Source organism: Pleuronectes platessa, chromosome 20 (genome assembly GCF_947347685.1).
Source record: "Pleuronectes platessa chromosome 20, fPlePla1.1, whole genome shotgun sequence".
NCBI classification, from domain to species: domain Eukaryota; kingdom Metazoa; phylum Chordata; class Actinopteri; order Pleuronectiformes; family Pleuronectidae; genus Pleuronectes; species Pleuronectes platessa.
The window spans coordinates 7,204,522-7,230,291 of record NC_070645.1 but is presented as its reverse complement, the minus strand read 5'-3'; the positions used below and the strand labels follow the sequence as shown (position 1 = coordinate 7,230,291).

Below are 25,770 nucleotides of genomic sequence, written 5' to 3'. Positions count from 1 at the left end.
GAGGCACTGTGAAAATGCTGCGTGATGCCGAGTCATCTACTGCCACCGACCACAATCGTAATTTTATTGTGTAAAAGGGTACAAAGATACAGAGTGTTACATGTTGTGACTGTTCACCTCATTCTAACGACCTGGCACTTGATATCTGATGTTAGGTGTCGTCCGTTCGGTCTGTGACTCCTGATCAGAATCCATTACTTGACAGACGTTCTTTATTAAAGACAAGAGACCTGCTCTACTGACATCATTTCTCATGATAAATGCAACTCAGAGCTACAAGCCTACTATAAACCGCATCCTCTATTATTTTTTACAAGGCTAAACATCCTCTGCCTCCATTTCTTGTGCGAGAACCCCACACGTGCTGCTACAACCCTAACACAACGTAGTCTGTGATGTTATTTTCTGACATCTGGAGGTCTGTGCTTGTGCGTCAGGTGCGGACTGGAATCACTCCGGTAGAGCCTGACCCCGGCTGTGTGTGTTACATGCGGTGGATTTTGTCGTGATCCATGAACTGTTTGAGGCTGTGCAGGTTGTCCCACCACTGGAAGAGGAAGGTCTCAGCGATGAGGCTGAACCAGGGCGTGATCAACAGCTCGTTGCGCTTGGCCTTGTTCAGCATCTCCTTCAGCTCCTCCTTGCTCACGTAGCAGTGGGTTTGGATCTCGTTGGGGTCGGGACTCAAATCCACATCCTTCAGAGAGACAAGAAATCAAAAGACACTGAGTCAGGGCAAAGATCTGTCGCCTAACTTTAAAAGCATCAATGACAAGATGACCGATATCTGCTCTCACATCTGAGAAAACTGACTTCCCACAGCTCAAGCCATGAATAGTCCCTCTGTAACAGACTGCACATAACTGGCTCACTTTTCAGTGTCACTGTTCTATCATCAGTTTGGGTTCGAGTGGTTTTTCGGATGCATTGGAAATGCAAAATAGACCTAGTTCGAGTGCCTTGGAAAGTGAGTAGGGTCCGAAATAATTCATAGCGATGCGGCAGTCGAGCTCGGAGAAAGTAGCTCGACTGCTGATCTTACTTTCTATCACTTTATATATTCATACAAATGCATGTGTAGAGGCTTTGTGTTGTTCAAATTGAATTTGCTGATTTTTTATTTGTGGCCACATGACAGGAAATAGAGTCCGAGTCTTGGAAGTGGTTGAAAACTAAACACCAACAGGGGCTTGGTACGTCACATGTCCTTATGTAACCAAAGTCTAAAACCAGTAGATGTCGCAGTGTCACCTTCTGCATGAAGAGGATGTAGTCGATCTCATGTTCTCCCCAAACACCGTCTGACTGGGCCTTGTAGTGGATTCTTGTTAGATACGTCATTTCTTCTGGTGTCACCTGAGGCACAGGAGATCAGATGTTCACTACAGCTCTCCATAATCCTCGTCCATCCAATGAAGAAGCCGGGACATGCATACAACCACTGCCCCACAGTATATTACCTGATCCATGGGAATACCCAGTTCAGCTTCAAGTCTCCTCTGAGCAGCTCTCCTCACTCCAATAGCATCTTTCTCTTCCACCTCGCTGTCGGTGTGTAAGGGATGACTGCAGCATGTGTTTGTGAAGCAGCCTACAAACAAACACACAGACAAAGACACAGGACATGGTTAAACTTCTAGTAATGCTGGTACTACTTGTGTGTGTGTCAACATAAGTGGTTTAGTGCTGTGCTGCTGACCTGGAAAGGTGATTTTGGCATCAGACCGCTGTTGTAAGAGCAGTTTCTCTTCACTGTTGAAGATGAAGACACTGAAAGCTCTGTGTAGTAAACCTGGTAAAACAAAAACACTGTTTACCACCAGTGCAGATTTAACAGTGGCTAAAAAAGAAGAAGAAGCATACTACAGGTGTGTTCGTGGCATTTCATCATGGAGGACACAGACCTTTATCAATGTTGGAGTTGAGGTGGCAGTTCTTCTTGGTATCGGCTCCGATCTTGCGGTCGTCCTCGTCGATGAGGATGCACTTTTCAGCCAGCAGCTGCACCTGCTTCTCATCCAGGTGATCTGTGGAGATCTCAGGCATCTTGACTGCAGACTGCAGGTGTCTCACCTCACTGCAGAGCGATGGGGAGCAGGGAAACAACAGGGTTTTCAGATCAGAACAGGAGCTGTGCACTTTGGTAATGACCTTCTGAACCCAGCAGGCACTGTGTGACCACTGTGTACCCCTGTACAAAAATGAACGTTCAGGCAAAAGTAAACAAACTAATCCAAACAGATGTTATGCTGTGTTATGGCTTCTCGGACCATTTGCCTACTTAAAAAAACAACCTCTCATCTCTACTATTAACAGTTCAATTTTAATAAGCATTATTGGCATGACATTCACACGTGTTGCCAAAGCGCAAATACAATATTAATTTACAGCTTATTTTTCAATACTATTATTTAAAAACATATACTTAGAAATGAACACAAATATCATAAGTATTTGGATCATCATTAAATAAGTTAAACGCAAATATTTAGATACAAAAAAAATATAAGTATAAATCAAAAAAGACGATTACAAATGTTGCTACTATACAATGAATTCAATAAGTTACAATATGAACATGTTGCACTTAAAGATAAGTTCCAAGGTTAGTCCAGCAGGCAACTTAAACTCCAAACTCCATAGTAATTAGTGCAGCCTTCCATGTGTTGTGTGAGCCGAATTAAAGAGAGCAGGTTCAGAGTCTGAGTTGATGTTCTTAAAGTGGGAACTTTAACCCACACACCAAGCCGCATCCAGTTGAAGATATATTTAAACGGAGTCTGGCAGAAGTGTTCGTGTTGATGTGGGACACCAGGCTATCAATAGCAGCTCAGCTCCGGGTCTCACAGATCTCAGACCTCCATGTCTCGACCTGAGCGGCGGTGAGCGCTGCACACAGAGGCCGGGCTCACCTGGATATCGTCCTGCGGCTGATGGTGGCTGTTAGTCCGGGTCCGCTCCTCAAGGCTGCGGCTCTAAAGGAGACAGGTACGTTTGGTTTGATAGCTGCAGCAGCCGCGCATCCCTGGTAGGACAATCTCCGGAGCACCGCCCACATGGACCGCACCATCACCTGACGAGGAGGAAAACCAATCACAATGAGTGACGCCACGGCTGACGGGGAAAACCGGAGAGGCGTCAAGTCAATCAGGACGGGACTCTGCACTGCTGATCGCACCAGGGGCATGATTGAGGACACATCAACTACTACTCCCAGAGAAAAAATCTGTAGTTTCAAAACGTGTAGTTTCTGACCAACAACAGGATATTGTGATGATTTGTGTGTAGACCGTTAAACTGTCACACATAAGCCTATCTTCTCAGCCGTAACTATGATTGTTACACTGATTATTGAAATATCTAATACCATTTGTTGAGGATCGTTTATTGATGGTTTGAAAAATAATGACACCAAATCTTTAAATTCCGGTCCCACAATCCTCAAAATCCCATAGATAATGCATTAACATTGATAAATCACAGCAAGATCTTGCATTTTAGAGGGTCTGTGTATTTTCTTGAAAACAGCTTGATAATGAAACATTATTCATTGTAGATCCTCAAATTGTCTCAGCACTATATTCATATTGAATGTTTTATTGCTTAGCAAGCGGCAAAGTGATTTTGTGTTGGGAGGTAACGGTGGTGCAATTGTAAAGCAAAGCAAAAAGGGTTTCTAGTTAGATTCCTAGTTTTGCCCACCTGTGACCATCAAAAGATAAAGTAACAAAGATTGACTACATTTTTGTCCATGAAAGTCAAAAATCCAAACAAGCTCAGTTTACTTTCATGTTTAACATAATAAAACCCTTTAATAATTGTGTTTACATTGATTTGTTTATTTATTCATTATTAAGTTAGGAAGGTCACACTGATAGAAAGAGCTTTTCCCAGGGAGTGAAGACTGCGGCACAAACAGCTTAAAACAAAAAATTACAAGCTGTCATTAACTGCTATTTACTACATCCTATGGATGTACTGAGCATTACTTCCCAAGTATTTTTGTTAAATTCTGGTCTGCACTACTCTCATCCTATCCACCATGTAAGTTATGACTGCATACTATGTTGTACTGTGTACAACAGTATGTTTTGAGTCCTTTACGCTGTGTATTTATATGTTCTGTCTGCATATATTTTTACACCGGGGGTCAGAGGGAAACAGCATTTAAATTCCAATTGTCCTGTACATATGGCAGATCTGACAATAAATTTGACTTTGACTGACTTTGATTTTGTAAATACTCAGAAACTACAGGTAAATGTATTAAACTAAGTATATATTTCCCACTGGATGATATTGTAGTTGAATTGTGAAGCATAGTCAAGGAGAAATACGCCAATTACGTAATGTTATATTAAAATAAATGTATTTACTCTCCATTGGATAATATTTTCAGTATGACCCCTACAGTGTTAGGGACCTTGTGATCCAGGTCCAGCAAAATCAGTTCCGGGTTTTGTAGTGAACACGTCATCGGACCACAGCTCAGCCCGCACCACCCAGACCTGACAGCTGAACATAAGTATGCTATGCACTGAGACACACACACAGACACGCAGACCCACTGCCTACACACAGACACACAGACACACAACACAAGCACTTACGCATACACGTATCGGCTGTGTCGCTGCACGATCCGCTTCTTTTCACCTCTTCCTGCTCACAGCGACATTTTAGCAACTCAACAATGACGTCCGAGCTTTCACTGCCTGTTTCTGACGTCACCGCGTCCCATTGGCTGCCGCCGCATTGGCGCGGCAGCTCATTGGCTCAAAGGGGTCCATGTGATGCAAAATAAAAAAAAATACATCGATGTGTCTGAAAAATTGGTTTTAAAATGTTTACTAGTTGTTACACTGAAGCCGGGCGCCCACAACATGGTGAATAATACAAGTTAATATTTCACATCGTCGTTGGGTCGCTCGTCAAGCTCCGCTCTGCTCGCTCCCGGGGGTTAGCCACGTTAGCATCGAGCTAGCCCAGCCTACAGAGCTTCATGCGGGGCGAGGGTGAAGTCAGAGAGGCAGTGACAGCGGTGAGTGTCGATGCTGCTCTGTGGGTGGAAGCCGTGGGATTAAGCGGCGAATAGGAATTTACCGTTTTGCTTTTCTCGGGCCGTTCTCGGGGAAATTGTACAGTCCATCCATGTAGGTATTGTTGCATGTTAATTTGCCTCCCTCAGTGTTTCGCTAACCTTAGCTAAAAAGCTATAGGTCTCTGCTACGTGCAGATGCTAATGACGTTACCGATGATGATAACGCGACCCTCTCATAGCCCCCCAAAACACGCTGTCCTCTTTTCGAGTGGGCTACAATTCACCAAGAAACGCACCTTTTATTCGACCGAATATTTAATATTCCAATAGCTATACTCAGTTTAGGAATAAGAGTTTCAAATGATGTGTCAACAACATTTGAGATTCTAAGTATGCAGCACATTTCTGCTTATATGTAAAGCAGCATTTAAAAAACAATGTGTGTAATAAACTCTCTGTTTACAGACCACTACTATACACTATGTTTGTATATGTGCATTTTATATTCATCAGTAAGTGCAATTTCATCCAATATGTGCATAATTCCTGTCTGTTCACATCATATTTATGTATTTATTCAATATGTGTAATTTAATTTACTCCCATGCAATATCCTAATGTCTGTTTGTGTCATTTTTAGATCTAGTTTTATGTATTTATTACAGTATCCCTACTCAGGGAACCCATACTATTTTAAATTACATCCATGAGCTGGATGCAACATAATTTCACTCTACTGTGAACTTGTCTTGTGTGTGTGGTCTGAAGGACTATACAATTAATCTTAAAATGCTAGATCTATGCAGCTATGAAGCCATGGCTGCACCAGCAAGCACCCTAAACCTATATATTTAGGTTATACCGCTTTACATGACATGACTTCCCTTTTCCCTGCAGGTAGGTGGTGGCAACACGTCGACCTAACCCACCCACCGCCCAACCGGCGAGCTTGGCCTTTGTTTACCTGCTTCACAGGTAGGACGTGAGCAGAGGGGAGGGGAAGAGGGGCAGGGCAACCCAGCAAGTAGGAGGGATGCCGGTGGAGGGCGGAAGCAGCAGCGGCTCTGCATCAGCCACCCGCCACCCCAAGCAGAAACGCAAGGCTCACAGTCTGTCCATCCGGCGCACCAACAGCACCGAGGACAGGCCCCAGGGCGTCCAAAGAGGAGACATGCTGGAGGGACAGGTGAGGGAGATGCATACACACTCACTCCTTTTCACACTCTCTCCCTCTTGCAAATGCACATGCAGCTTGTTAGGCAGGTATTAACATCTGTTGAGGCAAAGCCACAACATTTTTTGCATATTTTTAAATATGCATGCAGAAGTTCATTCAGTCACTCTGTTGTGTTGTAAGGCAGTTTCTATTTGTCATGGGAGCACAGTTCCAGCCGGTTGAGCAGCATTTCATTTTTTACCTGGTGTTACAAGCTCTTCAGCTTGCATTCAATTGTTCACATTTGTTCTTTTTCCTACTGAAAATTTCGTTTTTTTTAGCCCCAACGGAATAAACTTGGTTTGATAGGGGCCATTTAGATTTGACATCTAAACGTATCTTAACTGTCTGGTGTGGATGTGCATGTTGGTGATTGATTATTTCTGCTGAAACAAAAGAAGTGACTGTGAATTTTGAAGCAAACTTGTGCCAACAAGTTAGTGATTAACCATCCTCAAACATTTAAATTGGAGCCACAATTGATTTATTTCTGCCAGAAATGGAAGACTGCTCCACTGTTTGATTGCTCAACATTTTCTTGATGCAAACCAGTTGCAGCAAATAGCACGTCTGTGCTTCCAAGATAATAAAAACGGTGTCTGTTTGATCAAGACTCCATGGTTGTTAACTTTTGGGAGTTGGCTGAAACTCTGACCTCATTGACAGTCATCTCTCAGATAAGATGCACAAAGTCTTTGTGAGTGAATGTCAAGTGGTTTGGATTCTATCATTGCGTCTTCGGAGTTGTTTGGTTTTCAGAGTCAGAATCAGAAGCTCTGGCCGGGATCGCCACTGTGACTGTCCGAAAGGGTGAATTGGGTCCTCAATCAGCCCGATTATGCCCTAGTGTACATACATTTATACAGCATAGTGCTGGGATCTGGGGCTGTATTGATGGACAACCGATGTTCATTATCTAGATATTACATTAAACTATTATGTAAATAATGAATGTGATGCTTGATTTTTGTCTGTATCCAGTAGCCCGTGGAAGCCCTTTCGACTTTACTTTCTCTGCTTGACCCTGTCCTTGAATTATCAGTCTCTAAATCTAGAGCTCAGCTTGCACTGGCTGGTTGTCTCATCAAGTTTTAATATGGCCTGCTTGTCCTGGTCTGATTAGTCTTTTCACCAGGCCTTTTCCCCTCCATTGCTGAGCCATGCCGGCTCTGTTTATGTACCTAGTCCACCCTCCCTCCACACACAGCACAAGTTCCACTTACACAGAAAGCTTTACAATCCCATTAGCTGCACAAAGAATGCATTATCTTTCTCACTTTAAATGCTTTGAAACTAGAGGTTTAAAGGCCATAACTAAGCAGCTTTGAATTCACGAGGACTGCCCGTTGTTTGTTAATTAACGTATTTGGTTTTCCTTCAACAAATGTGTTGACATATGGAGCTGACAGAATGGTCAATTTGTAGGTTTGAGCATGTGCCAGAAGAAAGAGTGTTTAAGTATGCAGTTTCCTCATCTTTCAGATGGTTGTAGAAATTCGATTCAGCTCTCGAAGTGAGCTGTCAAAGGCAGGCTTTTGAGTCCATTGTGTTCAAGGCAGCCTTTACATCTCTTTACATGTCAGTCTGCTTCAGACTGGTGGTCATCTGATAACACGGTGCTTCCAGGAGTTCATCATGGAGGTGAGTCAGTGGAAATGTAGAGTTTGACTGGTTGGACTCCAGCTGGTGTGTAGTCAGATGATTGTTGGCCAGTTATGGTTCTGTTTTCCAACATGTAGTTGAGTATCAGGGCCGTTGGTGGCAGATGACAACGGTTAAATATACTGGATGTGTTTGACAAGAGATTTATGTGTTTTCTGTCTGTCTGTGTATTTTATGAGTCACCTCTCTTTGAACAGCGACTATGCAAGATGTTAGATTAACTGTTATTGATATAGAGACACTTTTTTTCAGTCGGAAGTTGTACTTGCTCAGGTCAGCCGCAGCATCTACAGGTTTGAATATATAATTTTGGGACATTTTGGGGAAATAATGTTAAAGTTCAGATTTATAAGCAAAACATATTACTCAATTTATTTTTGTGATACTGGATTTTAAGGCTAATATTAATCTGAGGATTCTAAAGGTGTTCTTTTTCTTGCCCGGTTTGCAGGATTCCAAGTTGCCTCTCCCCATACGAAGCAATCTTCTCGAACTTTTTGGCCAAATCGAGCGCGAGTTTGAAAACCTTTACATCGAAAACATTGAACGTGAGTAACTGACTTTTCTACCTCACCGTATTGAGCGTCGGGTGTTGATTGACTAACCAGATGGTTTGAGAGCTCAGGCAGTGTTTGCTTACTGATGCCTGTCACTGTGCTAACATTACAGTACGCCGGGAAATCGACTCCCTGAATGAGAGACTGACTGGAGATGGACAAACAATCGAGGGAGGAGATCCCACCAAGGGAGCGCTGAAAACAAAAGGTCCAGTATTTCTTACACACACTTTGTACTTCATAATACGTTTAACAAATGTTGCATTGTACACACACTTTGTACATCACAATACGTTTACCAAATGTGGCATTATACACACACTCTTCTTACCTCATAAAACGTTTTTACAAATGTGGCATTCAAATTAATGTGTTTATCTCTATTAATGTAAACGTGATTTTCTGCCTGGATGACTGACATCGAACATTTGCATCCCTTCAACATTTGAAGATGTGACCTGTAGGGATTTGAAACAAGAGAGCTAATTTATGATCTTTATGACTTAATAAAAGAGTACAGCAGTAAAGAGGAACTGATAACTGACCCTAACACTAAGTCAGGTTGATTGTAGGACTGGTTGAGCCTGACAGGAAGCTAAACCTTAAAAATAGCCTGACAAGGCCAATCTGTAGGGATATATTTCCATGGTAATCCTATTTAAATCTCCTTTACGAAAGAGAATTTCATGAAATAAGCCTGAATGGCTGAAGCAAACCTTTTTTAACTGGTAACTCTTAAAATTACATATTACATGCTAATGGTTCTGCTGCCACAAGTTTCCAGAAATGGTTAACAGTCGTGCACATCAGTGAACCCCTGTTGTTTGTGTCTCCATCACACAGCCAGCCACAGCACAAGTCAACTTTCACAGAAGCTGAAGACGACCTACAAAGCCTCTACCAGCAAGGTAATTGAACCCTGCTTGGTTAACCCATTCTATAGGGCCTGTAAAATACATATGTCATCATCTGTGTAATCATCTGAGATGCTGGGATTGATGGTAACAGATTGTCACAATTAAGGAAGGAAGTGGTTTTGGGCAAGCCATTGTTGTTGAACTTTTACATTTCTGATGTCATGATGGATCAATATGCAGATGTTTGGAAGTTAATTAATCAAACTGTGTCATATTTAGTCTTCTTCTGTTTTTTAAACTCTCATGTAGAGCTTGTACACTTTCCACGGCAAAATATGTGGACCTCGCAACTTCAGTTTGGCCACATGGGAGTTGTGGGGCGGAGATTCATGGGTAACTTCCTGAATGCTCTGTTTGTTTTCACTAAGCATTGTGGGGAAGCAGCTACGGGCCGAGTCTCTCTTTTAACTAAAGTCTGACCTTGACTCCTCATCTCTTCTCTGCTCTGCACTCTGGCATGAGGTCATTCGGGTGAACGGCTGCATTAGTTAAATCTATAAAATGTGTTTCTTTGAGAAATATACTGTTTTTGAAAGTGTCTAATCGGTCAAATGATTCATCACCGAGTCTCCTAGCCAGTAGAGTTGAAGCCTAATCAATTACAAAATATCGGACTGTTTTAACCAAATCCTAGACCTGATTATCAGGAGGAGGGATGGCTACCTCGAAAAGTTCATGTAGCTGAGGACAGAGACTGGGTACAAGGAAACCTACCTTGTCTTCATTTAAAGTGAAAAAAAATATTCAGCCGTAAGCAACTCCAAACTTAATGATTTAGAGTTTATATGAAGCTTTTTTTTATGTAATCTTTACTATAAATAACTATAAATAAATATATTATATTTATTTATAGTTATTTATAGTAAATAAATATATAATATTTATTTATAGTTATTTATAGTAAAGATCAAATATATACCAAATATATACAATTTGAAAACATAGTCTTAGATAAATGTAAACATGAATGCACATCGTTTCTGCATTGTTTACTCTAAATAATAATTAAAATGTTCCTCTCTTTCGCTGTCCCTTTTAAAGCAATTAAACAATATTAATTTAATGTCAATGCAGCCATAGTGTGAGCTGGATGAAGACTGGGACACAGAGATCCTCTCATTGAAAAGAAAGAAACAGAGGATACATGGGATCAAGGGAGGACTTCTTAGATTAACCTCCTGTCAGAACTAGCTGCTACATAATATACGGCTAACCCATCAGCTGGCAAAGAAACATGACCACAAACTAATTCTGTTCCGACTGAAGAGACCTGGAACTAATGATCTGCACTAACTATATCCTTAGTTTACTGCTGGGATGAGCTAATCCTCTTGTTGCTCACTGCTCATCAATGTCTTCTAATGACGAATAAGATGGTAGTATAGTGTAATGTGAGTGTAAACTCAGCAGACAGAATGAGAGAATACATTAACACAGCCTGACACACATGAACCAGATGCTTCGCTGCTGCATCTAACGACTTGCAGTGATCCGAGCTTATTGCAGTGGTCAGCGGTCCGCTTGCAGCAGCATGAACAGTGCAGGTTGTGATCGCTCTCTGACAAGTAAACAGACCAAAAGATCATCTGGTTTTACAGGTGCAAGTGCACAGTGCTTCCATCTACTGGTGCTTGAATTGGCGAATGAGCAGTCCTGATATTTATACTCCAATGACACAGTTTGGTGCAATTTGAAACTACAACCTAATGGCAGTTGCAGAGTCATGCTCTCATGTATAAACAATCCTTGTGTGTGTCATCTAGGATGAAAACACAAAGATTTTCCAGAGAGCTGTCTGGCTGTCGACAGGTCTTGATCTGATCCTTTGGGGATAAACCTGCAGTTAAAAGTGAATCGGCTTCATGATGCCAGAAAAACCTTGAGTTAAGCCCAAAGACATTGGCTAATCTCCCTCTGTGACACTGGCCCTCCGAAACTGTGCCTTATCTGTTCATCTGTTTGTCAGAGAGCAGCAGTAAACTGTGTGACGACTGTCAGAACTATTTCCTGTAGTCTGCGGGATTGTCATGAAGCCACATTTCAGTTAACAAACAAAACCCATAAACCTGTTTTCTGTAACTTTGTTCAGCCCTGTAAGTTAACCAGGATTGATACTCATGCCCCTCTCTTGTTGTCACTCTCTGTCTCACCCCCCACCGATCAGATTGTGTCCAGTTTCAAAGCCACCGCAGGGTCTCGGGCTGTGTGTCAGCTGCTCAAGGAGTATGTGGGTCACCGGGACGGGATCTGGGACCTCAGCGTCACTCGAACTCAACCGGTGGTACTGGGCACCGCCTCTGCAGGTACACCCACTTCACTGACTATTTACATTTACTGCATTCTGGATTTGCTTGGCCTATATGCTGCGTAGTGGCTTTCAATAGGGATAATAAGTCAAGATGAGATGTGCAGTGTTCACATCATTTTACATTACATTTTATAGAAAAAGAAAATCTTAATAGTCCATTTGTAAGTAAATTTGTCCTTGGCTACAAAGCGAAGCATATGGTTTGATAAATTGATTAGCAGAAAGACAAAAGGCAAATTAATTCTGACGCTTGGATGTAATGAGAGAAAAATAAAAGCACAGAGGAGATGATTGATGGGATCTTTTGCAAACAAATCGTCTTGATTGTGTTAATATTCGCGGGACCGCTCTCAAAAAGACTAAACTCAAATTTTTATCAAAATGTATTACTTCCACCAAGGAGGTTAGGTTTGTCTATCTGTCTCTTAGTTAGCAGGTTTCTGCAAAAACTACTGGACCGATTAGTATGAGATTTGGTGGAAGGGTGTGGTAGTGTTCAGGAAATAACCCATTACTTTGTGCAGATCCAGGCCCCTTTTTAACATTGTGAGGTTTTTTTCAACATTTACAATGATTTCTCAGATAATAATTCATGGATCTTGAAGATCAGCCATGCCTCGGGGGAATGATATTTTAAAGTGTGCGTAATTTGGTGCCGATCCAAATATAAATCTCGATCTAGTGAATTTGAATGTGGTTTCATAAGGGGTACTGTTCAGCCATGGCGGAGGTGTTTGATCTCTAAGTGCCATTTTACTTCTTTCCATGTAGCTCAGTTTTTTTCCTGCTTTTTCCTGTTTTTGTTTATTTTACTGAAATGTGCACAATCTCCCCGCGAAGTGGTCTAGAATCTTTTCACCAAATGGAACCACTATGTAAAAACAGCACATTACAACATTAATTAGCTAATATTACTCTAGAAATGTATAAGGCAGCCTCATGTTGTCCCCCTGCTCTCTCACAGACCACTCGGCTCTGCTTTGGAGCATAGAGACTGGGAAATGTCTTCTGAGATATGCTGGTCATGCTGGATCAGGTAAAGAGAAACTTTATTGATTTAAGATATGTAGCAAGTAGTGTTGTGTAATAGGTTTGTATCACAATGTGTGCTGCAAATTACTGTCAACATTTGCTCACAGGAGTCGTTGGTTGATATTTACTTCTCATCCTTTACCCACAGTCAACTCTATCAAGTTCCACCCCACAGAGCAGATGGCCATCACAGGTCAGTATGTGAACACGTGTGTTTATGAAGACGTACGTCATGACAGTTGGACTGACGTATTCCTGCCTCTGCTGCGTTACAGCCGTCCGTTTTGTGTGGATGTGAATTTGCTGCATGTTTGTTGATGTGCACTTCTGTTTGCACAGCCTCTGGGGACCAGACGGCGCACATCTGGCGCTACATGGTGCAGCTTCCTGCCCCCCAGCCACCACCAGATGTCAGTGTGAGTTGCTTTGTACTGTTCTCGTCTCAGGGTTTTTTCTGGAATGTCCTGGAATTTGACAGATGTATTTCTGCCAAAGGATGCATGTCACCGACCGGCTCAGAAGCCGTGACAAAAGAGAGGGAGACTTTGGAAAGCCAAACTTTTAGTTCATTGTAATTATCTGACCATGAACGGAACAAAACTAAGGAAGCAATGAGATGTGGTTATCAGTGAAATCAGTAGTGAGTGTGCGTGGATACATGAGTGAGGCGTATGTGCTGCTGCGGTGAAGATGTTGGTTGAAGACTAAATCAAGACTGCATGAAGTTCAGGTTAGAGAGAGAGAGAGACAGTCTCAACCAGGAGGACAGGCTTTTATAGGAGGAACACTGGGCCAAGGTGATTCCAACTACGGGGCTCTCCGCCCACCAGTTACCTGCTCATCACATCAGAGAACCTCAAGTTAAATAAGGCAGGGGCCGTCACAATGCAGGTGAATATTATGTACATTTACAAATAGGTCATTTTAATTTTCATGGTAAATTAACCTTTCTGCATTAAAATGTGAAAAGACTTAGATCTGTGTTTTATATATGTTGTTGTTTTGGGTTCTCACATTATCCCATAAGTTTCCAGTCATTTTCAATCCTACTGAAATCTGTAATTTAATGATAACTGTATTGAAGTGATAATTGTTATTTCAAGGTAATGGTCGGTTTCAGTTGCATCAACTTCTTTTTGTGCTATAGTCAGCGTTGTGTTTGGCTGCCTGTCACTTATCAAATGAAATATGACCTAGCGGCAGAAATTCCATAATGGGCATCTAATTTCCTGAATCCATCGCTCACTTTCTGGACGTGTGTCCCTCCACAGGCTCCTTGTGATGACGACCAGGACTTGTCAGACCGAGAGGAAGGAGAGGTGGATGGAGAGGGCCCGTGCGAGGTCCCCACCGTCCGGGTGCCTACAGCCACCCTGAAGAGTCACCAGGGTGTAGTGATCGCAGCCGATTGGTTGGTTGGAGGCCGACAAGTGGTGACAGCTTCCTGGGATCGTGCTGCAAACCTGTATGAGGTGGAGACGTCTGAGCTGGTGCACACACTCACTGGTAGGTTAACAGGCTGATACTACACCATAGGCGCTGTTCACACCTGGTATTAACATGCATTTCATTTCTGTTTGCAAAGACAAAATTATGTTATTTATAGTCCGTCTGACACGTGTGTGTGTGTCTACAGGCCATGACCAGGAGCTGACCCACTGCTGTACACACCCTACCCAGCGTCTGGTGGTCACCTCATCCAGAGACACCACCTTCAGACTGTGGGACTTCAGAGACCCGTCCATCCACTCTGTCAACGTCTTCCAGGGACACACTGAGTCAGTCTGACACACACACCTGCACTCCCACTACTACACTCACAATCCTGGTTGATAGAACTAGTTACTGCAGTCTTCATTATGCCCACAGGGTGGTGCTGTAGCATCTCTCTTGTCTGTAAATCCCTTCATCACTTTATGTTATTTTCCTTTTACTGTGCCACATTAATTTACAGACCCAACTGCTCTAAGCCAAATCCTCCACTCTCTTCTCATTCATTACAGAGCGCCTCTCCTTACTTCGGCGGCTTTCTTGTCGTTCTCCGTCTACCTCTGTCCCTCCCTCACTTTCCTGTTCATTTATCTGTCCGTTTCTGCGTTAATCCCCCACTCTGTGTAATTTGGCACTTGCTCGCTGTTAACACTCAATTGCAGACGCTCATTTCAAAACGTTGACTGTCAGGCTTGTCTGTGACTTTCAATGGCAGCACTCTGTAAAGAGTTTAAGAAGAGTGTGTGTGTGTTTGTGTGCATGCGCACACGTCTACATGTGTGTGCTGGCTGGCTGCAAGCCTTTGATTGCAAGTGGGGGATTACATAGAGCTCATTATGTACAACCCCAACATGTATAATTCCTGCAGATCCCACTTTAATTCTCTCCCATAGACAATTGGTGTAATGAGATTAAGCACCAGTGTTTCACAGTTAATGACAGCCCTCCTCCTTCCCATCCCTCCGTCCTTATTTCCTTCCCAAATGGACATTGATCTGCTTTAAAGACCCCCTCAAAAGACATCCCACTGTTAAACCTTGTTAACGTCCATATGCTGTGTTTATGAATGACATAATCAGTCAACATCGTAGCTGAGCATTTTCGATGTGGAACAGCAGTGAACCAATGACAGTTTCATTGATATGAATTCAGACAAGGGTTTCTGAATCTCAGAAAAATATCCCTTCACCATCTTGTCGTATGTTCTAAAACAGCTATGGCGACATTGTCTGAGCAGACTATGGCTGTGTCTTTCTTACCTAAGTAAATTTTACAAAGGTAAAATAACAAAATAAACACTATAAAAATATATATCCATATAGATACAGCGGAGAGCTGGGTTTGCACAGAACTCATTATCTTGTCACACTAATGTTAGTGGACATCACTCTGGTGAGGCCGTTTCAAATGAGTCAGCATGTTCGATATGCTACCATCTACATATCCGATAGCAGTTACGCAATATCGGCTTCTGTACGATCCACTCGTCTAACTCTTAAAGTCTCCTCTCTCCCCTCCCTCTTGTCCTATTGTTGAAGGCTTCATCTGTTTCCTTTACGTAACTGACGTTGATCGTAATTGAGCCTCAAATGCCTTGTTCTGTTTGGTCAAATTCTAAAATCCAATGTGATTCAGTGTATTTGTTATAGGAGACTCAGGAAAAACAGGAAATATTATAATGTAGAGAGAAATCTGTAGCAAAGGGTTTTTCTTTGACATTTTGCTCCAAGATTGCTATAAGAATGAATCACTAACCAAAATAGTGGGAGTTTACTCTCCCTCAAACTTTTTCTACTTTCCAACTTGTTAGATTTTTCTGCTATAGTCAGAACCTCTGTTGCCGTCTCTCTTGCTAATTTCCCTGAACCTCCAATTTGGCGTAATGATGTCACATAAATGGAGACAGCGGTGGAGAGGAGAGTGTTGAATGCTTTAAAAGGCACAAGATGTTGAGAGCTAGAGGGGGAGACCATCCCCATGCTTCCTCCGTCTTCGCTGGCAATTACTGCTAACACTCCCTGACAGCAAACCTCGGCAGCTAAAAGTGCAGCATACACCCTCTGTCCGAACCCCCCACTCTCTCTCTCTCTCTCTGTCTCTCTCCCCCAGTCGTAATTGCAGATTAATGACGAGCACACTTGAGCTAACAAAACCCGCCCAGAGCAAACGAGAGGTGACGGCGGACTTACTCTACAAACAGGATGCCATGTCACGTTTGTCTCTGAAGCCATCGGCGGCAATCTGAGGCATTTGATAGAACTGCATACTTTGTGTGTGCGTGTGCGTGTGCGTGTGCATGTGTGCGTGCATCACCAGATTTGACAGCCTGTCTCTGGAGGATTTCACCAGCACTTACCAGGTGCTTTGCAGCTGTCAGTTTAACTGCAGCACAGCAAAATAACAGCGCACTCTACTCTGATTCACCTGAAGAGTTATTCGGCTTAACGCTCATCCAAAATGATTAACAAAGACTACATTGTGTGATTTTTTTGAAATGCATACACCAGTCATTGAAGGCACTTCTTAGGGAGGAGGGTAAAGTTCACAACCACAGTCACAGTATACATACTCCTGTTTACCTTTCAGATTCATGTACTACAAAATGCTGGTAGGCAAAGAAATAAAAACCAGTACAGAGGATCAGTTTATATGGAACTGTAGTAAAAAAATCAGCATCAGCATTTAATCTACCGCACATCTGATATCTCAAACAATACAGAGACGATCAAACCATCAGGGATCTCCATGACGCAAACTAAGGATACCTGGATTCATTCATTGTGTTTTAAAAGTATGGATGAGAATTCAAAGATGATTCCAAAGTAGTTTAAAAGCGTTTTTACTGTTTATACTTTTGGCCTACGTTGATTTGTTGTTAGTTATATTATTAATATTATTATTTGTATTGATAATATATGTATTATTTAAATATAAAACATGTTGAAAGATACACAGTTTGTGTATCACGATTTTTGTTTAATCTTTCGGACATCTTAACAATATCTCGATAATACTGAAAAGTAGTTTTCATCTCTACTTCCCATGATTCCCTCTGTCCCTCCCTCCCCAGCTCCCTAAGTCTCCAAGCTTGACCTTGGCTGTCAGAGACACTGCAGAGACGCCATTAAGTAACACTACTCCCCTCCCGCTTCCCCACCCATTTTAAATACCCTTTAACCTTAATCAACCTTTTAATCAATTACCTTGTCTGATTACGCTGCACACATACCTCCCACCTCGCACACCTCCTGTCTTTCTCTCTCTCTCTCTCTTTCTCTCTTTCTCTCTCTCTCTCTCTCTCTCTCTCTCTCTCTCTCTCTCTCTCTCTCTCTCTCTCTCTCTCTCTCTCTCTCTCTCTCTCTCTCTCTCTCTCTCTCTCTCTCTCTCTCTCTCGTCTTGTATTCCCAGGTGGGCGTTACCCTGCAACTGTTAGAAGGCGCCTGTAACAATGAAGCGGTTTTCCTGAGCCCCAGCTTCTCTAATAGAACCAAGTTCAGTCCCTTAATTAGCCCTTAATGCTGTGTCAGTTTGAATTAAGGGAGAAGGCAGTTTTGGCAAGAAAATCTAGATGTGGAAACGACTGTGTGTGTGCGTGTGTTTGTGTATACTTGTACAGATATCTTTAAGAGGACCACTTTGAGCCTAAAACGCACAGAGTGAGGACATTTTGGGAAAGTGAGGATATTATGGCCTATCCTCACTTTCTGACACACTATTAATTGGTCGTTTCAGGGTTAAGTCTTGGATTTAGGGTTAAAATTAGGTTTAGGTTAGGGTTAGGCATTTAGTTATGATGGGGCTCGGGAATGCATTATGCCAATGAATGTCCTCACTAAGATAGATGTACAAATATATATGTGTGTGTGTGTGTGAGACTGTGAGAAGAGGAAAAAGCCTCAGAGGAGCGACTGACACACAGTAATAAACTGACTGATGTTAGCCGTCTCCTGAGGTAATGGTTAGACGTGACCTCGCATCACAGCTGGTCGGGATGAAGGCTATGTGGGGGGGTATATTGATATTTTGATGGGGATTAAAAGGAGGAACTATAAAAAAAAAAAGACTTATATGACTTATATATGAATTCTTGAATATTGAATGGTGGAAATTCATTACTATAACTGCTTATATGTATTTTATTGTGTTAATCCTGTCCAAAAAATGAGTAGAAACTTTCCCTGATTTTGTGTGTCTGTGTTTTTCAGCACGGTGACGTCGGCGGTGTTCACGGTGGGCGACAACGTGGTTTCAGGGAGCGACGACCGCACCGTCAAGGTGTGGGATCTGAAGAACATGAGGTCCCCCATAGCCACCATCCGCACTGACTCAGCTGTGAACAGGTGGGTGAAGGGACACGTGTAACTGGATGAGAGCCGGGCCTCGTACCTGTGGATCCGCTTTTAACGGGAGTCATTTTTCTAATGCCTCCACACAGCACCTATAGTAGCCTGAGGTGTTATGTTTTCAGGTTGTCCGTCTATCCCACTCTTAGATTTGGAGTCTCCAATTAACGTAATCCCAATCTGCATGTCTTTGGTGTGACAGTACCCAGAGACAAGTCTCGTACACATGGGGAGAACATGGAATCACCACACAGAAAGACCCTGGAACCACCGTGCCTTCCAAATGTTGTATGAAGTCCACTTAAACTGATACAAATTGGGTGGTGAAAGGTTCAATGATGTAACATTGTGTGAACACATAGACTCAGATGGGGTTTGGTGTTCAAAGGTTACTGTGACCCCAAAACATACCTAATTCTCCAAAACACAAGAAATAAAAAATGTTAAATACCTTTTGATTAGATTCCTTTACAGTCTTCAGCACACATATGCGTCTGCACAGATATGGATATAAACAATTTGCTGTACTGGAACTGTCTAAATGTACAGTTGTCAGTAGTTATCTAAATGCCAGCAGGGAACACATGAGAGTCCAGGGGTAGCTAATGTCAGCTGATCATGCATATGGAGTTGTGTCAAACTAGAAAGTGAAATGTGCCGAAGTAAATTTGTTCTTGAGATATTTTCTGTAAATGAACCAGCTGCAGTGGAACAGGAGGTAAATAAAGACTTTACTGTGAAGAATGAACCAAAATCTGATTAAAAGAGAACTCCATGTGATGTTTCAGGATAAGCGTCTCCGCCAACCAGAGGATCATCGCCCTGCCACATGACAATCGACAGGTCCGACTGTTCGACATGAGCGGAGTGAGGCTGGCCAGACTTCCACGCAGCAACAGGATGGTAAGGAGGAGGGAGGTGTGTGTTGGATTCTTCAGTTAACGTCATTAAAACTAACATTCTACACCTCTGTGTGTGTGTAGGGTCACAGGCGTATGGTGTGCTGCACAGCGTGGAACGAAGAGAACCAGTCGTGCAACCTGTTCACCTGCGGCTTCGACCGCCAGGCCATCGGCTGGAACATCAACATCACTCTTCTGCTGCAGGAGAAGTGATGCGACTGATGCACACACGCACACACTCACAGCAACGCACACAGTGAAGTAGGAGACGATCAGAATCGATCCATGTAAATACAATGTGGTACATACACTGTAATCTGTGGACCTCGTACGTGCTCGTACGGTGAAAGCGTTTACCCTGTGAAACATGGTCGTTGTGCATTTCACGCAGGTGTGAGGTGTGAAATATGTTTTTCATTATTGTCTTTTTTTTGGGGGATGCAGATGTGACACTGATTGACAAGAGCATATTATTCCCCTGGTTAGTATATTCTGTCTCTCAGTGTGCACATGTGCAGAACGACACATCTCCGACACTTTTGTTTTCAGAGTTTGCACCAGGCCACGCCCCTCTGTGTGTTTGTGCCCTTCCTTTGTTTAGCATGGATTGTCGAGCCCCCCCTGTGAAAGAAAAGACAAACTATAATTCTGACTCCACAGTCACAGGCTGCTGTTCACGTCACTGCTTTTTTCTGTTACTGCTGAATGGAGGCTCTCGCATGTAGATAAACTACAGTCATGAGCCCAGGAGAGTTTGTAGAATATGATTTAAAGACATTCTGTATATATGAAGTTGAGGCCTCTGTTGCAGGTTGTTGCTTGTTTCTGAAGATGACGTGAAACGTTTTTATCCTTTTAGTTTAAAACTTAGAATATTTCCTATCATGGAGCCAAACATATCATCATATCACATCCCCGCCTGCACGTTATCTTAACATGTTCCACACAGGACCTGCTCTTTCAAAGATGGAGATTTGTGTCTTTGCCTATTATTACCTTGGATGCTTTCAGTTCACAGCCAGCCTATATATAAATATATTTAATATTTTGAACGTATACTGTAACTCTGCCTTGTTCCATGTTTACAGGAGGTTTTCATTTTTTTTTTAAAGTATTGCTTAAATTCTGCCTTCTGTCAGGATGCAAAGTGTCAAGAGCAAAGTAAACATTGGAAAACATCTGCACTCGGGTTGCTCTGGAATCCTCTAGAGGTGTGAGATGCGTTCATCGTCATCCTAAATGAAATATTCACCACAGGTTGCAAGTGTAGTTAGTTTCATTTTCTGGCCTCATATGTTTTTTTTTCTTCTATTTTTATTCACGAGTGTTGTCTTCGGTTAGAGAGCAGGGCTGCTTCTTCTCCAAACCCTGCGTTCACTCTTAAACAGCCCCTGCTTGTGCTTTGATTTCCTGCCCTCCTGCCTCTCACCTATTCTACCCACACTCCTGCTTGTGAGCCCCCAGGAAACGTCTTCTCCTGAATTGAATGTAATTTTCCACCGTAGCTTTATTTCTTTGAGATTCCTGTACGGGCGGTTACTCTCACCAGCTTCATCCCAATATCCCACCCTCCACACTAACACTTTGGCAAACACCTATGAAAACTATTTGGCATGTGAGCATGAAGAGGAGAGCTGAAGCTGGAGTGCAGGAAATCTTAGCAAAAGTGGAGCATATGAGTGTGAGCGCAGGGTTTGAAGTGAAAGCGTAACGTGAAATGAATACAGTAAGTCCTGTTCTTAAAAACCTCTCTCTCTTGAAAAGCTATTGCCAACTCCGAGCCTGTCTCGCTGTGTCGTGTATTTTAATGAGTGAATTTGTTGCTTTGTGGACATTTCTGCGCTTCGGTAACGTCAACATCAAGTTGTGGTGTTGACACTTTGAATCGAACCCTCAGCCTTGTACCTCGCGCCATTAGCTGTAGATGAAGCCTCTCTGTCTGTTGGATCCCCAAACAGAAGCAATAACCCACCTACTTGATGTTTGAACCCGGAAATCACAGAATCTATACCTGTTACACAAGTGCAATATCCCAAACATGAAGTCATGCTGTAGTTTTTTTTCATCCTCTGATGTTTCGGTGCTGTAAACCTCGGAGTACGTAGCTATGCATTTGCGTTGGACCACTATTCACGACTGTTTCTACCAACAATAGAGCTGGGATGGATTTTTTTTTTTTAAAGTAGCATGAACCTAAAAATGTAATAAACTTATAGAAATACCTTGAAAATGCATGCATTAGCCTTATCCATCTGAGCATCAATGCAATTTCCCAAACGCTTGTTAAATAACTAATTGTGTTCCGCTGCACAGTGCAGATGGGATTTTCACTCCTCTTTCATGCAGGGAACTCCGGCGCCCACTGCTATCGGTGTCATTTTAATCTGCAGGTAGAAAGGCAAGGTATAATTTGCGCCCCACATATGAATTCTAACTCGGAGGAAATATGATTTTGGACTGATACATTAAATTATCGCGTGTCGGATTGGAAGGGTATAAAAAAAAAAGTGGATAGACTTCACTTCATTGTAGTGAGTCATATTCACCTCAAACTTCATTATGTGATCTACTTTGCATACTTTATTGTGACGGGTACGTGCTCTCTGTCACTTTCCAATAAAAATGTGTGATTTCCTTTTTGCAGTCTCTCGTGTCTCCTTCGTCTTAATTAACACCCCCCCCCCCCGCTCTCGTCTCCTATTCACTTCAGAGAGATATGCATCATCTTGAAAGTCGCCCGTTATTCATCAGGATGTAAATGAACGCTGCCTCGGGATAATAACCCCAGTGGCAGCAGGAGCATGAGGTGTACAAACATTTGTGCCGAGCAGCAGGAGTTCTGTTGTTTTACCAAAGGCTGATTAGACGCTTGATATTTTTAGTCTGTGTGAACTCTCTTTGCCAAACAGTCCTGCGGCATAAAGGAAGCTGTACGGCAGCTACACATACTATAGACATGCTGACACCTCTCTGGGTAGCTGCTGTTCCAGTGAAGCTGTAATGCCTGAAACAGGTTCCTATGAGATGTTGTGACAGCAATAAAAATAAACAAGCTAAACGAACGTCGGCCACCATTGATGTTACTTACACCTTTTCTGTCTCTAATCTGACGTGTTACGTTAATGTGCTCAGCTGATTTTCAGTACGTCATATCAAGTGAAAGTTAAAGGTTCAAGTAGACTGATGTTTAATTTTATATTTACTCAAGCAAGAGCTACATCATTTTAAACCATGAGGATATGTGTGCTGAACAAAATTCCAAGATGAGTAAAACTCCTCTCAGCTAACTGCATTACGGTGATGATAGATAGATAGATGATGATAGATGGATACGTTATTAATCCTGTGGGAAATTCAGAATTTGGAAGAATGATGATGGAAGAAGTATACAGATCTCTAATGTAAAGGAGGTATACTAAAGAGTACAAATACTAATTTACAAGTAAAGGTTTTACTTTGAAAAGTACTTAGATTTAAGTGTGTAATTATTATTTATCAGAAAAAAGGGAACTAGCACAAGTATTAAAAGTAATTGCTGCATAAAAATGACTTAACTGCCTCAACAGTCTACTACCCATGTGTTGTTTAAAAAGGATTTTACGTTTGTAGCCGGTAATACAATATAATACAATGCAATCTAATATAATATAATTGTATTAACCCCAAAGGTAATTTGGTTTAGGGCTAAAAAACATGACAAGATACAGAAAAGCCTCCGTTAGAGAGCTGGTCAGTTGTATACAGCTAAAAGTGCAATTTCTTAAAGAACACAACATTTCCTTGAAATATTAAAAGTTATAAATAAAATGGTTCTGGTCAATGTGGAGTTAACCACAGTTATATTGATGTTCAGCACAGTGGTTCCCGGCCTCCTCCAAAAGGTTGCAAGATAAATGTGTGGGCTAATGAGATGATTAATGGAGTAGGACAGAAGAAGAACACAGCTCCGCTACACAAATCTGTTTTCATTTTCTCCAGTCCTGCTGTTTTTGAGAGCTAATCAATAATTCAATCTGTTAAAGCCTTTACACAGTTATTTAAAGGGGCTTTAATCTGATATATTTATCATAATAATGGAGCAAATCACCAATTTTTTTTACCTGGCCGGACAACTAATGCAGCTTCTAAAACCTGCTCAGCAGCAAACGGCAGAAGGACACAGCTGGAGAGCAGCTGGTGAACATGGTGCAGCATTTAGCAGCTAAACAGCCAAGGATTCTATCGGGGGTTTAAAGGGGAACTTGCTCTTTGGTGGAAGTGCCAACAACTCATAAATATCTGAAATGTGCCAAGTGGCTGAAACAACACAACAGGGGTCACAGGCTAAGTGGTGTCAAGAAAATGTTGTGGTGTAAAAGCTAAAACAACTCCCACGGACGTGTAGTGGTTTTGAAATGGAAATAAGTATCTCAAAGTTGTATTTGTGCAAGTAACTTGTACATTGTGTATTTTGTATCTTAGGAGGTCGGTGCATCTTCAGCTAGTGCTCTACACGCCTTAGAAACAGTTTTATAAATACTTCCCTGCACAGTCAATGTACAAGTAAATCCAGAAATCTCCGTCTGTCCATTGTTTAATTTCCCCGCCAAGTGTTCATCCGATTGAGTCAGAACACAACCAAATAGTGTTAGTTGTGTTGGATCAGCAGTGCACGTGTTGTCAAATTGATAAAGACGTTTTTTTAAATTCCTTGTATGTTTTTACCATGTGTCTTCTAAAGTTGCAGTGTATTTAAGAACCAAGGGCTATCAAGCTTTTAATTTAAACATGACTTACTATTCAAAATCTGAAAAATGTGATACAAAGTTACAGTTTAATAAGGTGTCAAAAAAAGCATAAACATGTCATTCTACAGTATTGGATTAAAAATCTCAAAGAAACATTATGTCTTGTCGCCTGGAATATAATCAAAATGCCAGAGTGTAGTATGTCGTCTAAAGTATGATAAGCAAGCCATAGTGTAGTGTTGGGTCCAAAACCACATACAAATGTCCTAGTCCTGTTAGGCATGAAAAACTAAATATCATAGTGTATATTATAGCTTATACTGTGGTAAATCATAAAATACGTCATGGTATAGTCTTCCATAAAAAGTCATAGTACATTAAGTGACAAACTTGTCATAATTCAGTAAGTAAAAACTATGTGGGAGTATAGTAAGTGAAAAAGTGTCACAGTACATTAAGTCCTAGAAAGGTCAAATCACAGTAAATCATGAATCTATAGTAGTAATAGTCTTGTTAGTGAGAATTGTCTAAGGAGGTTTACTCTGTCCAATGGATTACAGCGAGCTGCCTGTGACAAATTGTCAAGTAGCATGTTTTCTGTGGTGCACACAGCTGACTCAACGGCCTCAGGGGGAAGAGTGTGGGGGGGGGGGGGGGGGCGTGGAGGCATATACCTCGAACTCCCCTCGCCTCTTCTTCCTCACTTCATTCTTCCTCAAGGCTAATTTGGTGGCTGGTGTGTATGACACCTGCCACCGAGTCTAACAGAGATAACCACTTCCCCCCTGGATTTCCCCCGGGACCGGCAGGAGGAGGGAGGCCTCTTTAATATTTGTCTGGATGCTCCCGAGGGCCAGTGCTGCCTACAGGAAGGTGATCACGAAGCTGGCAGACCTGAGATGGCCCAATGTCAGTTATTATGAGGAACGATAAAATAACATATTTTAAACATGAATTCAACACAAAAAAAACTGGCAAGACAAGATAAAATTACAAGATTTTGTGGTTTTATTCACATATACAGTACAAACATTCACAATGTATTTGTTACTGAAGTGCAATTTACAGACCTTAGCAGCAATTCCTCATATACTTTAATTTACATCATAATTAGACATTTGAAGATCTCTTCCACATCTTTGTCAATAACTTTTATACATTTTACATATGTACACTCATAGATACAATATTGCCATTCAGACATGCCTTATAGTCTATATCTCTCAAAATAAATCTGTAAATCTGTTTTTTCAAATCGGAGTCATGGTGATGCTGCATGTGGACGAACGATGTCATGTCTGTGGTTATGGATGATGACAGACCGACACTTGGTTAAACACTGTTGTGATGCTCACAGACCAGGATTCAGGTGTAAACAAAGAACCAGACGTTCCATCTGTTCAACATTAACTAATGCAGTAAAGTAATATTCTTGTCCTGTGGTCCATTGTCAAAGTCTCTTATTCAAACATTCATTTACTTCAATTTATATTGTTCTGTAATTTGTTTTTATACTTTGAATTTAATTATATTTTGTAGGGTATTATTTAATACATTTATTTAATCAAATAAAA

General features: G+C 41.8%; 2 protein-coding genes across 8 annotated transcripts; one reads left to right on the top strand and one right to left on the bottom strand.

The window, feature by feature from the left end:
- Positions 1–50: 50 nt before the first annotated feature.
- Positions 51–4,757, bottom strand: idi1 (isopentenyl-diphosphate delta isomerase 1). 3 transcript variants are annotated; one of them, XM_053412879.1, is made up of 7 exons: positions 4,611–4,757; positions 2,913–3,073; positions 1,905–2,191; positions 1,700–1,792; positions 1,461–1,591; positions 1,252–1,356; positions 51–697 (listed from the first exon to the last, which is right to left on the bottom strand). In XM_053412879.1, exons 2-7 carry the CDS (start codon positions 3,068–3,070, stop codon positions 485–487), a joined length of 987 nt encoding a protein of 328 aa, XP_053268854.1. In that variant the 5' UTR covers positions 3,071–3,073; positions 4,611–4,757; the 3' UTR covers positions 51–484. The 3 variants fall into 3 exon arrangements, with proteins under 3 accessions (XP_053268854.1, XP_053268856.1, XP_053268855.1); XM_053412881.1 differs by having other exon boundaries at positions 1,905–2,077; XM_053412880.1 differs by having other exon boundaries at positions 4,617–4,684.
- Positions 4,464–22,108, top strand: LOC128426022 (WD repeat-containing protein 37). 5 transcript variants are annotated; one of them, XM_053412876.1, is made up of 14 exons: positions 4,464–4,525; positions 5,939–6,227; positions 8,371–8,467; positions 8,589–8,684; positions 9,320–9,384; positions 11,558–11,696; positions 12,666–12,737; positions 12,882–12,926; positions 13,073–13,149; positions 14,005–14,239; positions 14,370–14,511; positions 18,430–18,564; positions 19,356–19,470; positions 19,551–22,108. In XM_053412876.1, exons 2-14 carry the CDS (start codon positions 6,075–6,077, stop codon positions 19,680–19,682), a joined length of 1,503 nt encoding a protein of 500 aa, XP_053268851.1. In that variant the 5' UTR covers positions 4,464–4,525; positions 5,939–6,074; the 3' UTR covers positions 19,683–22,108. The 5 variants fall into 5 exon arrangements, with proteins under 5 accessions (XP_053268851.1, XP_053268852.1, XP_053268850.1 ...); XM_053412877.1 differs by lacking the exon at positions 4,464–4,525 and adding an exon at positions 4,748–4,886; XM_053412875.1 differs by lacking the exon at positions 4,464–4,525 and adding an exon at positions 4,895–5,041.
- The last annotated feature ends 3,662 nt before the right edge of the window (positions 22,109–25,770 follow it).

Coding starts and splice junctions, on each gene's coding strand:
- idi1 (XM_053412879.1), bottom strand. CDS start 3,070: ATGGTGCGGTCCATGTGGGCGGTGCTCCGGAGATTGTCCTACCAGGGA. Junction 1,592..1,699: donor TGCCAAAATCACCTTTCCAG/GTCAGCAGCACA, acceptor GTTTGTTTGTAG/GCTGCTTCACAAACACATGC. Junction 1,357..1,460: donor TGGGTATTCCCATGGATCAG/GTAATATACTGT, acceptor CCTGTGCCTCAG/GTGACACCAGAAGAAATGAC.
- LOC128426022 (XM_053412876.1), top strand. CDS start 6,075: ATGCCGGTGGAGGGCGGAAGCAGCAGCGGCTCTGCATCAGCCACCCGC. Junction 8,685..9,319: donor GGGAGCGCTGAAAACAAAAG/GTCCAGTATTTC, acceptor TCCATCACACAG/CCAGCCACAGCACAAGTCAA. Junction 9,385..11,557: donor ACAAAGCCTCTACCAGCAAG/GTAATTGAACCC, acceptor CCCACCGATCAG/ATTGTGTCCAGTTTCAAAGC.